This window comes from Hipposideros armiger, unplaced genomic scaffold (genome assembly GCF_001890085.2).
Source record: "Hipposideros armiger isolate ML-2016 unplaced genomic scaffold, ASM189008v1 scaffold_424, whole genome shotgun sequence".
NCBI lineage: Eukaryota > Metazoa > Chordata > Mammalia > Chiroptera > Hipposideridae > Hipposideros > Hipposideros armiger.
Window position 1 is genome coordinate 1,312,284 of NW_017731774.1, and position 13,428 is coordinate 1,325,711.

General features: G+C 41.3%; 1 protein-coding gene across 3 annotated transcripts in view; it reads right to left on the bottom strand.

Moving 5' to 3' along the window:
• The window catches only part of OSBPL10 (oxysterol binding protein like 10), a 292,615-nt gene that overhangs the window by 61,589 nt on the left and 217,598 nt on the right, over positions 1-13,428 (bottom strand). For all 3 annotated transcript variants that reach the window (XM_019664512.1, XM_019664513.1, XM_019664514.1), the window contains exon 6: positions 3,794-3,948. In XM_019664512.1, coding sequence (XP_019520057.1) covers positions 3,794-3,948 — 155 coding nt within the window. The remainder of the gene's footprint in view (positions 1-3,793; positions 3,949-13,428) is intronic.

Here is a 13,428-nt window from a genome sequence, read left to right on the forward strand (position 1 = left end):
GACTGCCTCTCAACATCCCCATGACCTTCCTACTGGCAGCACCAGCAGAAGGAACTGCGTCTCCTTCTCAGGCTTCCAAATCTCACACATGCATTTGTGAAACCTGTCATGCGTTTAGAAACATAGCTGTAAGCAAGTTTGGGACATGGAGTAGTTAGGTTTCCAATAAGGAGGATGGAATGAAGGTCCCAATGCTAGAAGAGAACCAGCCCTCACCCCAGGATCTCCCCATTCACCGTCCTTCCTGTCCTAAAACAAGGCATTCTTCAAAGAAGAAACCACAAAAACCTCTTCTTGTCTAAACTTAAATTTCACATGGTGTTAAAAGAGTTGCTAAAGTGTTCTACGAATAGGTAAAACCAAGATCTTAACTCATTTCATTATGGAAGAATACTTCATTTTCACATTTAGCTAGTTCCAGCCCCAACAGAATAAAATGTTAAGATCACTGCATTTGATAACAGAGCCAACCACAGTTCTCTCCAAACTCATGTATTAAATACACACTGGTCTTTGTGTTTCATTCTGACGGGAATTAAACAGACTAATCTTGAAAGTGAATTAATTTTCCAGGCATCTGTAAGTTATTTTATGGTAAGCCAGACCAGAGGTGGGGAGTGTGACATTGTGATTTATAATAAGAAATATATATATATATTTGGTCTTTGTCCCCATTCCTGGCAGAGAGCTCCTAAAGCCCAAGCAATTTCCTAAAAGATGAGAGAGATAAAAGTGTCTTTTGTTATGTTATGGAGGTAATTTAGGTTACCTAGAAAGCCTTCGTTACCCAGGTAACCTAAGGATGAGGAATGGCTGCCAGTGGAGCCAGATTAGAGAGGTGGAACTTTCAGTGCCCCGACCACCACTCCTGGCCACCCCCCAACCTCCAGGGAGGGCAGAGGGGCTGGAGATTGAGCTCAGTCACCAATGGCCAATGATTTAATCAATCATTCCTACATGATGAAGCCTCCATAGAAACCCAAAAGAACAGGGTTCAGACAGCTTCCAGGTTGGTGAACACAGGGAGGTGCTGGGAGAGTGGTACCCTTGAAGGCGGCGTGGAAGCTCCACAACCGTCCCTCCTACCTTGCCCTTTGCATGCATCGCTTCCATCTTTTCCCTGAATTATAGCTTTTTATAATAAACTGGTAAATGCGTCTCTGAGTTCTGTGAGCCCCTCTAGCAAATTAATCAAATCTGAGGAGAAGGTCATGGGCACCATCAATCGATAGTCCATTAGTCAGAAGCACAGGTGACAGTCTGAACTTAAGACTGGCATCTGGTGTGTAGGGGGAGAGGGAGAGGGGGGGAGGAGCATCTTGGAGGACTTAGCCCTCAACCTGTGGGATCTGACCCTATCTCCAGGTAGGCACTGTCAGAATGGAGTTGAATTGTGGGACACCCAGTCTGTGTCCAATGAGAATTGAGTTGAGTTTATTGCTTGGTGGTGTTAAAACACACACACACACACACACACACACACACTCTCCAGAGGGTGGTACCTTTTATCTCTAATTATTGCCCCTAAGGACCTAGCATGATCAAAACAATAATCCAAAAGATAATAGTTTATTTCGCGAAAGTACCACAATAACCACAATTCTTAGTTTCCCGATGATCACTCACATAGTAACTATATTCTCTATATCAAAAGGGTTAAGCAATCTTCTCATGAGAAAGTTTTAGCTTTTAGGAATTTCACTTCCTTCCTTCTTGGGTTATTTCTCCAAATTGTACAAAAAGAAGCAATGGAAACATTTTCCTTTTTCTGACAGAAAAGCTATTGGGTCGATATTGCTAGCTTTAACTCTTAAAAAAAGAAAAAGTGACAGAGCACCACGGCTTAAAACAAAAATAGTGTCCAACCAACAGTGGCTGTTTGGGTTGCGAGAATCATCTCTGAGTTGTCACTGGAAAAAATAAGGGGAATCTACAAAAGAACTCTAATTCTCCCTCCTCAGAAAACCATCAAAACACCATCACACCCCTATCAACCCCGATAAGTCTCTTACAAACAGTATTTGATGTTGCTTTCACAACAGGAGTTAAGGGCAAAAATGACAACCAAAAATTAATGATTGTTCCTAACTTCAGGGAAAAAAGCTCTCCCTGCTTTTCTCCTTCAGGGTATTTTTCTAAAAGTCGAGGTTGGGAGCTAGTTATTTCTTATGGACAATTACATACTGTCTTGTGCCAACGCTACTGAATGGTAAAGCACAGTGGGCAACAATTTTATGTACAAAGAACAGACTTGGCCTCTCAAACTTCAGAGTCATAGGAAGCCCCTATCAGGAAAAAGCAGAAGCACTAAGGAGAATTCACAGAATAAGGAAGCTCACCAGCCCTAATAAGTAAGATCATTGGATTATAGCCCCTGTTAGGTTTTGCCCAAGAATGCTGCTGGGAGTGAGGATCTAAAAAATCATTACCAAAGATCTCATAACTTACTTCTCTACTCTTTTAATTTCTCTCTGGAGCAAGACTTTAAATAGGTTTATTATGGGGTGAACCCTCAAAGGTCTTTTCCAAGGAAATGAAGGGGATTGCATTTTTCAACCCTTTAGCAGCTAAGCACCCCGGCCTCACATGTCACCCTACCCGACTATCTCAAAACAGCAATACAACTGGGGCTCCTGTCATTCACTCAGTTGCCAACTTACCTTCCGATTCACCTACACATCAGCTGCCAAGTGTTTTTCCACCTGAAACTCATTGTACAGGTAGAGGCTAACGGCTTTCAGAATCTCACATCCCTTATTCGTTTCTTTCCCTGTGGAGGCACCGTATCAGTAATGATGACATGTTTGTAGGTAGGCTGACCCTGCCTCTACAAGAGCCAAGCTACCAAGCCATTGTCAGAGAATATAATCACTGTGAAGCTTGGAGAAAATTTTCAATTGATGACCAAGACCCCTGGATTGAAGTAGCTGCCTTCGGACTTTCAACCTTACAAAATAGATTGGGTGAGCGTTCTACAACTTTCAGGCTCAAGTGATTTCAATTAAAATTAAGACTAACCTCTCACACGCAGTGAAAGCAGGTCTCAACCCGGTTCACAAGATCATGTCAACAAGACTTGTGCATCAAAAGAAAAAGAGAAAACAAAAATTCACTCCTGACACAAAGTAAAACTGACACAAGGAAACACTGCACCTGGCTTCCTTCCAGCTGCCGCCGAGAGGCAGTTAGTTATTCAGCAGAGTCGTGTGGCCAGATGACAGAGTCGATGGAGCCTGTCAGAGCCAGGCTGGTCACGGAGATCTCCCTAACCAGATAGGGCAGGTGTCCCCTGCAGCTTGGACCTGGTCTGCAGTGCAACGCCTAGAAGGAGTCTCGGCCACTGCCCCGCAGACCCTGGCCTGAGTCTGTACGTAGCATGCGGGAGTCGAGCATGTGAGACAGGAGCTTATGTTAGCATGAACCACATGAAGAAGCCATTATTCAGGGGAGTGACACAATATATTGTAACTGCTCCCATCATGTCAATAGGCATCATTTTAATAGGTGTGTTAGAATTTCTCCCACTTGAAGTTAAAAATGACTCCCATTTCAATGAAAATAGGAGATTCCTCATTGGTACGATCACAATTCACCCAACGGCAGCTGCCAGACACAAGAACAGACGTGCCAGGCGTGCACAGGGCTGATTTTGTCTCTCCAGGCAAGGCTTCCGTTTTGTAATTTGTCTCCACTTAAAATAAAGAGATGAGCAAGTTACAAATATAATTACTATATTTCTGAACAAGCGATAACACAAGCCACGAAAGAGCTAAGAGAGGGCCCGCTAGCTTACCTCTGGGTCTGGCTGTAAGGTCTGTTCATCTTCAGCAGAGTTGGGTAAAATGGCCCAGGTGATGTTGGCACTGGCTGATGGCAAAGAGCCAAATGTCCCATTTTTCAGCTGCTCTGTGGAATGTGACTTGGACCCGTGCCATCCCAGGATGTTTTCTGAAATAAAGACAGATTGACGCCAAGTATTTTCCAAATGAAACATTTATAGCTCAAGAAATATTTGTACCTCTCAGTATAAGGAGACTGACTTGAAAGGGGCCCAATTTTGAGTGGACTGTGGTGGATTTAAGTGGGGCTTGTTTTCAATGAGGGACTAAGTGTAGATTCAGAGCACTGATTTACAAATTGGCTTCTGTACAATGGCAGTCTCAGAATCACCAGAGGCTGTTTCTCTCCCCATCCTTGGACACAAACAATTCATGTTACCAAAGCCAAATTTTCTTAAAGATGTTTTTCTTATTTCTTTAACTTCTTAAAAATAAAAATATATATTTACAAGAAAAAAAGTCAAATTTTATCAAAAATGGGCTGCTCAAAATGTGGTTTGAACACCACTTGACATGATGACCACATCTCAGAAACGATGGCTGCAGTGTGATCACGTGACACCACCTTTGCAGTTAGATGTGGCCCATGTGGTGGAAGTTAGGAAGCCCCATCACTGAGAACAGATGTGGTCATTCCATTCTAGCTAGAAACACTTTTGTAAACACCAATCTGGTAAACCAAAAACATTTTTCTAATCCTTCCCCCAACTCTTGAAAAAAAAAAAAAAGGCTTTCTAACACTACTATTGTTTTTTTAAGAGTCATGTGTTATTATAGAATATTTGGATATGCTTATTATTGGGGATAGGGGTAATCAAAGGTGGATTTCTTTACCCCTTTTAAAGCAATTCTGCCATTACAATTAGAATAGGTCTCAAACTCTCTGGAGATTTCTGTTTTCACTTTAAAAGGAGGGATAAGTAATAAAGAAAAGGTAAGCTGAAATGGAGACTGCCTCACGTGAACTAGAGCTCAACCTTTCAGCGTCTCAGATGTTCCATCCATAAAGTAATCGTATCCATCAGTTTTTTCATAAGAGATACTCAAAGAAACATTTACAAGAATCCTAAACTTTTAACACCCAGAGGGAATCTGGTTGATGGAAACAAAATAACAGAGGCAGATGAAAAGGCTGTACAGGCGCTTATACATGGGTGTTAGTGTGTGCGATATCATCCAACCCAAGCATGTTTTTATGCAGAAATCTTTTTTTTTTTTAATGTCAAATGATAGATCTTACAACCCTGCTATGTAAAAGCCTCAAGTGGCTTCTCATTGCAACTGAAACACAATCTGAACCGCCTGGCTTGCAAGACTGCCCAGCCTCATTTCATTCTCCCCTCTTTGCTCACTATCGTCAAGTCATGCTGATATTTTTCCCATTCTTCAAGTGAGCCAAGTTCATTACAGTCAAGAGCCTGTGTGCAAGCTGTTTCCTCTGCTCAGAGTGCCATCCCTCCAATTCTTCTATATGGTATGGCCGGAGGGATCTCCTGTGTAAATCCAGGGGTCAGCTAAATGTCACTTGTTCAGAGAAGCCCCTGAGATCTCCCTGGCCAAAGGAGCACCCCAAAAGCAACACCTGTCCCCCAGTCAGTTTACCGTCTTCATAACACTTAGCACTCTCAGAGCTTTCCCTGCTCACTTGTTTGTCAATTGTTTTTCTCTCCTCCCTAAAATGTCAGCTTCTTAAAGGCAGAGATAATATTGCCCTTGCTCATGACCATGTTGCTAGAACCTAGAACATGGTCTAGCAAAGAGTGTGAGCTCAATAAATACACAGAATGAATGAATAACTATTAAGATTTTCAAAGATAGTAAATTTCAACAAAAATGTATATTTCATAACTTCCTAAAAGTTAAAAAGAAATGGCAAAAAGAGGAACAGAAAGTAGAATGGTGGTTACAAGGGGCTGAGAGCAGAGGGGAATTGGGCAGTTATTTTTTTTCTTTAAATAAAAATAGAGCTTCAGTTTTTCAAGATGGGAAGAGTGCTGGAGATTGGTTACATAACAATGTGAAGATACATAACACTACTGAGCTATGTACTTAAAAATGGTTAAGATGATAAATATTTTGATATGTGTATTTTACCATAATTTTTTTTAATGGCAAAGGCATCCATATATCATTCATCGATGATATTTTTAAAAAGGGGAAAATTCACAATACTAAAATCAAAGGTTGCAGCATGAGCAAAGACCAGACTTGGGAGGAATCCCCACAGGCAGATGGGACTAGGCTCAGAAAACCAACAAGACACCAGAATCTGTCATCAGAAAGGTGGAAAGACATGTCTTATCTGTCCTGCTGACCAACTGCTGCTCAGAGACCTGAAGCTGGATTCAGATCTTAAATACTGGGCAGCCATCTCATACACACAGGGGTGCCACTTTTTAAAAAATTATATTATACAAGTAGTAAATGTCCTCTAGACTAATTAGGAAAGCTTAAAAAGTGCTAGAGGAAAAACAAGATCTGTTTGCCTAGGCAATCAGGACACTCTTCCCTTGGTTATTCCCACACCTCAAGTCTGTCCTTCCCTTCCCTCCATTCCACCATCATTCAGAGATGGTAAGCCATGAGACAGGGGGGTCGGAAGTCATGTCTGGCTGGGCAGTGATACACTGCATCCTGTGATAGACAAAGATCAGGACAGGACAACTAAAGGTAGCAATGCATGCTGGGTGATGTAGTTTTCTGCCTAGTCTATGGATTCAGAGTATCAAAGAGCCAATGAATGAGGACAGGTGCAAAGCCCATCTCGGACCAGTCCAGCTGCTCTAATAAAGGAGCACTGGTTTGGAAGCCTGGATAGATATGTCTCATTTGAGGATGAGGAGGGAAAATTCTAACAGTGAGTGAATGAAAAGGGTTGTCTAGAGCAAAGGTATCCTCAGAAGGCTTAAAGGAAGAATACATCTCTGAAATTTCTAACATAAGGTGTCAGAGAAAACATCAGGAAAGGTATAAATGTAGCATGATACAGGATAAAGCAGCCTCTATGAAACAAGAACAGAAAGCCAGGAGAAGAAAACAGGCTGAGGTGAACATAGAGGTGGGGGAACTATAGAATGATTGTGAGGAAACTAAATAAGCATCAGTACAATTAAAATAAACACTAAAACCAGGAAGAAGTAGAAACAACACTGCGGAACCTCAAATAAGGAGTATGTCAAGACAAAGAAGTTCTTCCAGTGTGCAGTTGCAAAAGACACAAAGACAACAAACAGCGAGACAGAAGATAATAAGAGGATGCAGAGATCCAAGATTCTGAAGGACAGAGATCAGATCAATGGAAAAGAAACAATAAGCAATGAAAGAAGTAAAGAAACACAGCCTGAGCTGAAGAGAGAGCCGTGAGAGCAGCTGGAAAGTCCACCACACTCCAGCAAAATCAATGGAAAAAGCATCACATCTACACATAGCTTGGCAATATTTTCTTAGGCTTTTTATGACTGAAATTTCAAACACACACAAAAGCAGACAGACAGAAATAGTATCGTGAATGCCCAGCTCATTAAGTTTTCCAACATTTCTGAATAACAAAAATCAAGAGAAAAAATTTCCAATCATTTAGGCAGAAAAAATCAGACTTGCCTTAAAGGAAAGGAAATCAAGCTGGTCTTGATTTTTGCTGCAACACTAAACGCCAGAAGGTGGATAGACGAAGAGAAGAATGCAAATAAAAGTCTGCAGATGTGGAGTAACATGAGGGGCTGGGGGATGATGCTCTTCTTCAGCCAAATTTATCTTTCCTTTGCTAAAAAACAGTCAACATTTATTGAGCTCTTGCTAGGTGCCAAGACTACTGTATACAATTTGCATGTGTTAGCTCATCTAATCCTAATCACGGCCCATGAGGTAGGTCCTACAATTATGCCCACATGACAGATACACAGAGGCACAAGGAGCCAGTAAGTGGTAGAATCAAAATTAAAATCTTAAACTCTACACTGTATGCCTTTTCAGCAGCACTGTGGAGACTAGATAAATATTCTACCTTCTTGGGGGAAAACTACTTGAGGACGTATACCAATATATCATGAAAAGAAGCAGGACTAAGAACTCAAGACTGGAGAAGTCATGTGTAAAAGGACTGTTGGTAAGTAATGAGCCCAGTTAAACCAGAGTTGAATAGGGATGGGACTAAGCTGAGGTAAAAAAAAAAAAAAAGGCAGTCACCTCAGGTATAAAATTTAAAGAGGTATCAAGACACTTATTATCAAAATAACTGATATTTTCACACAATTTAAAAATCAAAATTAATGCCAAAAAAAATGTCTCACAAGACTCAGTCTCACTTGCCTCACACTGATCGGCACCCTGGTGAATCTTGTTTTTATTTAAAATTTTGCTATTTTGTTCATTGTGGATTTTTTTGTATTAATTCTGTTTTCACAGTATCACATTAAAGTTTCATTTAAACGGGATCAAATATATGGGGATGAAAGGAGAATTGACTCTGGGTGGTGAACACACAATATGATATATAGATGATGTATTACAGAATTCTACACCTGAAACCTATGTAACTTTACTAACCAATGTCACCTCAATAAATTTTAATTAAAGAAAAAGTATCATTTATCTTAATTATTTCGGCACCCCTAAAATTTACACTCAAGGTAAGTTCCTCAATCACCTCACCCTGGTCTCCACCCTGAAACTGAATTTAAATAATTTTTCTAAGCATGGCTACATAATTGAATATTAAATCAAAATTAGTTTTAAAACACTTAATCATTATCACACATTTTTAATTATTAAATATTAAAATATTACTAACAATAATCCCAATATTGTATTACCAAAAATCGGAAAGTATAGCAGAGAAACAAAGGAAATTAAAGTATGCCGAGTCTTTATCACTAAGAAGAGTCAAAAAGTAGTGTGTCATTCCTGACTTTGATGATTAGAAAAATACAGGTGAAAGAATGCTTATGAAAGAGGTAATGGAACCACTACTAGAATTTATATACACTTTTTTTTTTCCGAAAACACTAGAGAAAAGTAAAGGAAATACAATCCGTGTAACAAAATAGACAGAAAACAAGAAAAGCAGCATAGAAACATAAAAGCAAAAAGCATAAAGGTGACTAACAGAAAAACACCAGTCTAAAGAAAAAAATAAATGGACTACATTACTCTATTGAAAGATAGAGTCTCGCAATTGTGTCATAAAACAAAATGCAAGTCTAAAACCATATTTCATAAATTCTAAGACAGACCTAATTTTCACATTTTAACATCTCTGGAGCTGGAGTTTGTCTTACAGTCAGTGGTGTGTCACAATTTAATTGGCAGCCTTTTCTTTCTAGTGGCACGAAGGATAATGGTGTGTTTTACTATGGATGGTGTTTGACAGTTGGGAAAATATGCCTCGCTTACAGAAAGTGACTCAGAAAGATTGAAAGTAGCAAGATGGTCAAAAACACACCAGGGAAGTACCAATGAAAAGGAGACTGGGATCCAAACATGGCTGTGTGACTGCCAACTGAGAGTAAAATCAAGTGGCTAGATGTCAGTCACATTTCACTCTCTGGTCCACCCTCATGTTCATGAGTGGGGACCTCCTCAAAGGTGACACAGCAGAAGAGAATGGGACGGCGAAGGGTCAGGTGGTCCACCAAAGGGAAATCCGGTCCTTAAATAGACTTGCACACACATTTGCAGCTCCTCGCACCACACACCTTAGCAGATGTAAGGACACGGGGAAGAAGGAAAACAGCTATAAATGTTTTGGTTCCCTGAACCAACCAGAAGCAGAAAGAAAGCTGCAGAAGGTTTAACTGCAGACGTATAGGTTTAACTGTGGAACTGTCTTAAGCTGGCCTTGGCATCAGTGTAAGCCTTGCTCAGAGCGCTGAGAGCTGTCCCTCCCATGCCAGGCCTCTGTCCAGGGGCCAGTGACAGGTGATGGCACCTGGAAGGTCCCTACCTCTTCCCATAACACAGTGAGTTTACACCTCCCAGTTTCAGTAAACTTAAAAGTATTTTCCAAAATGGAGTAAGGTTGACAAACTTGAGAAAAACATAAAGCATATTTACGATAGAAAGCTGGGATGTCAGTATTGAACAGCTTTCTCTAGGGATAAGCTGTCACTCAAACACTGTGTTTAGATAGATGTAAAAAAAATAATCCGCTCATCTGAAATATTCTGCAATGCTAGTTTTTCTTCCCCCCATCAATGTGCTATTTACTGAAGGAACCATCACATTTCTATCCTGGCTTTTAAATCAGAAAATAAGGGAAGGTGACTTGTGCGGGGCACACTTTCACCAGAAGCAGTAGGTGTCAGGAAAAAAGGTATAAGAGACAGAGAAGGCAAAGGGAGTCTCTGAGTGGAGGAAAAGAGATGAACACTGGGAGTCTGAAGATGTCTTTGGAAAAAAAGGAAGCCCAGCAGAAGGAAGAAGGAAACTGGGCGGAAAAGCCAAGAAGAGTACTCATAATAAATAGTCTTACCCATTTGACCCTTTTTGCCACCACCACCCCCAAATAACAGTACCAATGGCTTCCTCAATGGAAATCCCACTAATCTTCTCAGAGAATGAAAAAGTTATTGCAAGAAGGAGTTAAGAAAAGCACATTCAGGAGCTGGCCGAATGGCTCACTCAAGAATGCGAGCTGTGAGCAACAGGGTCACCAGTTCGATTCCCGGCCAAGCTGAGCTGCCGCTGAGCTGCCAATGGGTGGCAGGATGGCTCAGCTGATAAAAAGAAAGAAGCACATTCAATTCTGCTCTGGCTCTCCTCGCTTCAAGTACATATCCTTTGATCGCTTGTCCTGATTTACGTCCAAGGGCACATGTGTCATCCACTGCGACTCCCCAAGGCTCTACCGTCACCTGCTCTGGCAGCTCTGACTCCAGGCTTCTTTCCCAACATGCCTTGCACTGATCATTCTGTTAGCACCCAGCTCTTACCTGGCCCTAGAATGTGCTTGTCTGGTTACAGGTGTCTGCTCTGACTTTGAACCATGTTCCCCGGATCAAGGCCTACAAGCAAGGAACTAATCAGAAGCACAGACAACAGACTCTGCACCCCAAAACCATTTGAAAGGTCCAGTTTCTCTCCCACACTGGTGACCCACCTAGAGCGCAGCCTCCCAAGCAGCCCAGCCTTTTCCGGTTCTGACAGTCCTGCCTGCCTTTCTGCATAGAACCAGAGGCACCAATCTAGGCTGGGGCAACAGATGCCCACCTACCCCCACCTTTATGAATCATTGGCCCCCGTCAAGCTGTTGAAGTAGATTTAGGAGTCACTAGTCACAGGAGAGAACTAGATAGCATAAGCCTTGACCAAAATGCCAAATGATTAATTTTAATTACAAACCTCTCCACAAACACAAGTTAAATGAAGCGTTTCAGCCCACTATAACTCAGAGATAACATCAGAGAGATGGCTGGGAGCCCAAAATGCATGGTGGGGGAAGCAGATGAATACGAAAGTATTTTTGGATTTCAGTCCAGTTGCTCGGTGTGTTTGAAATGAAATGAGCATTAGGGAGAAATACTTGCAGACAAAGGCTCCAAAGACAACATATTCCCCAGAAAAGACAATGAAATGCAACAGGAGATGAAATGCTACAAGACCACAAATTAATTTTTGATACAAAAAAGGGGCAGAAGAAGAAGAAGAAAAACAATGCAGGGGTCAGAAAGCAGAGCGACTTGAAGTAAGAACAACGCGTTTGGATATCTGGCCCACGGTGGGTAATCTGTGTCTCCCTGTGCTCACTGAACGTTGAAAGGAAACCCTGGAAGAATTTTGCTTTAATGAGATTTTGATTTCCATCAGCCTAGCATGTCTTAGATATAACGAGTATGTTTTTATCAGTGGGAGTCAGGCTGCTATAGATACTATCGACCTCATGAGCCCTGAGACTCTAAACAAACGTATTTTGTGGTGACATTCCCAGGGTGACCATATTCTCTTATTCCATTAGTTTGAGATTCTGGAATTTGGTTTAAACTGCAGGCAACTATGATGGTTTGGATACAGGAAGTAACTGAATTTTTTTTGCCCCAATGTGTGGCATAGATTTAACAGACACATGCAGAACGTTTTAAAACTTCAAAGGTTGTGTTATATGGAACAAAACTTTTAAAAGGGTTAAGAAGTCAAGAAAACTAAGTAACCACTGTTATGCTCCGTGCTCACTCTATTCTCCAACCTTCATTCAAGTTCCCTCGATAAAAATGGCGAAAAGGAAGGGAGGATGGACAAATGGGGCAGGGAAGACATGCAGGAGGTGACTCCGTGTGCGGCAGGATTTCAGGGACACTGCTCAATCCTTCCTCCTACCACCGAGTTTCCATTTCAACCTGTCACCACATCTGAAATTCCACCTGGAGCTTTGTCCATCCAGGCCCTGAAAAACACCAGAGGCCCAATGAAAACCAGGGGGGAAAGAATTAGAAACTTGCTAGAAACCAGCCATGAGGAATGATGTAGGGATTAATTTTAGGATGAAGAAAATGATTCAAGCTTCCAGGTGGCAGTGAAATAATCTTGGAATGAGCCCACTTGGTTGCAGAGGCTAGAAGTTACAATACAGGATGAGAGAGATCACAGAAACCTTGAAAAGCCTCCAGTCTAACTCTGATCTTGTGCCCAAGCCCCAGTGGGGTCACTCAGGCTCCCTCCAGCTCAGGAAATGTCAAGGAGTCTCATGGGGGCTTCAGCACAGGCGTTTCATTTTTCAGGTTGAAAAGGAAGAGGAAAGGTAGAAGAACAGGTGTGGGCCCTTCACTCTACGTCTGAACATACACGTATCTGCTCCTAGGCTGGATCCTGCACCAGAAAAAAGCTTTTTCTTCTGTTATGAAGAACATTCATAGAGTAATTGGCAAAATTCAGTAAGGTCTATAGATTAAGGAATAGGACTATATTCATGTGAATGTTCTGATTTTGATCATTGTGCCATCATCATATAGGAGGATGTCCTTTTTTTAGGACTGAAGTATATATATACTTAAGGGTAAACATATATCACATCTGCAACTTACTCTTAAGAGGTTAGAAAATTATAATATGCTTATAGAGAGAAGGTGATGATGAAGCAAACATAAAATGTTGGTATTTGGGGAACTTCGAGATGGAAATATGAGAAGTTTTCATACTATTCTTGCAACTTCTCTAAAAGTCTAGAATTATTTTTTTTGTAAGAAAACTAAATATATACCTAACCTGAGAAAATGATGATATGAGCAAGACAGTGTCCCTGGCCGCAATTTGGGGTTCCCAGAGCACAAAGAACCCCAATCCGAAGAAGGTGTCTGCCACAGTGGGAAGAGCTTGTCTCTCGCCTCAGCTCTGCCACTGAGCTGAGTGGCCTCAGGCAAGTCACTGAACTCCTCTGAGCCTCCACATCTCATCCAAATGATGCGTATAATAATTTGTGAAGATTTCAGAAAACGTGTAGCGAAGGTCAAACACTGGTAGAATCACACCTTAGTAAATGATAGTGGTACAGAAAGAAACCCAAATTACCCATACACTGTCTATGCTGGAAAAGCAACATCCCTTTTAATCTTAGTAAAATGAAGAGCAAAGGGGACTTGAGAAAAGTATGAAATAGAGA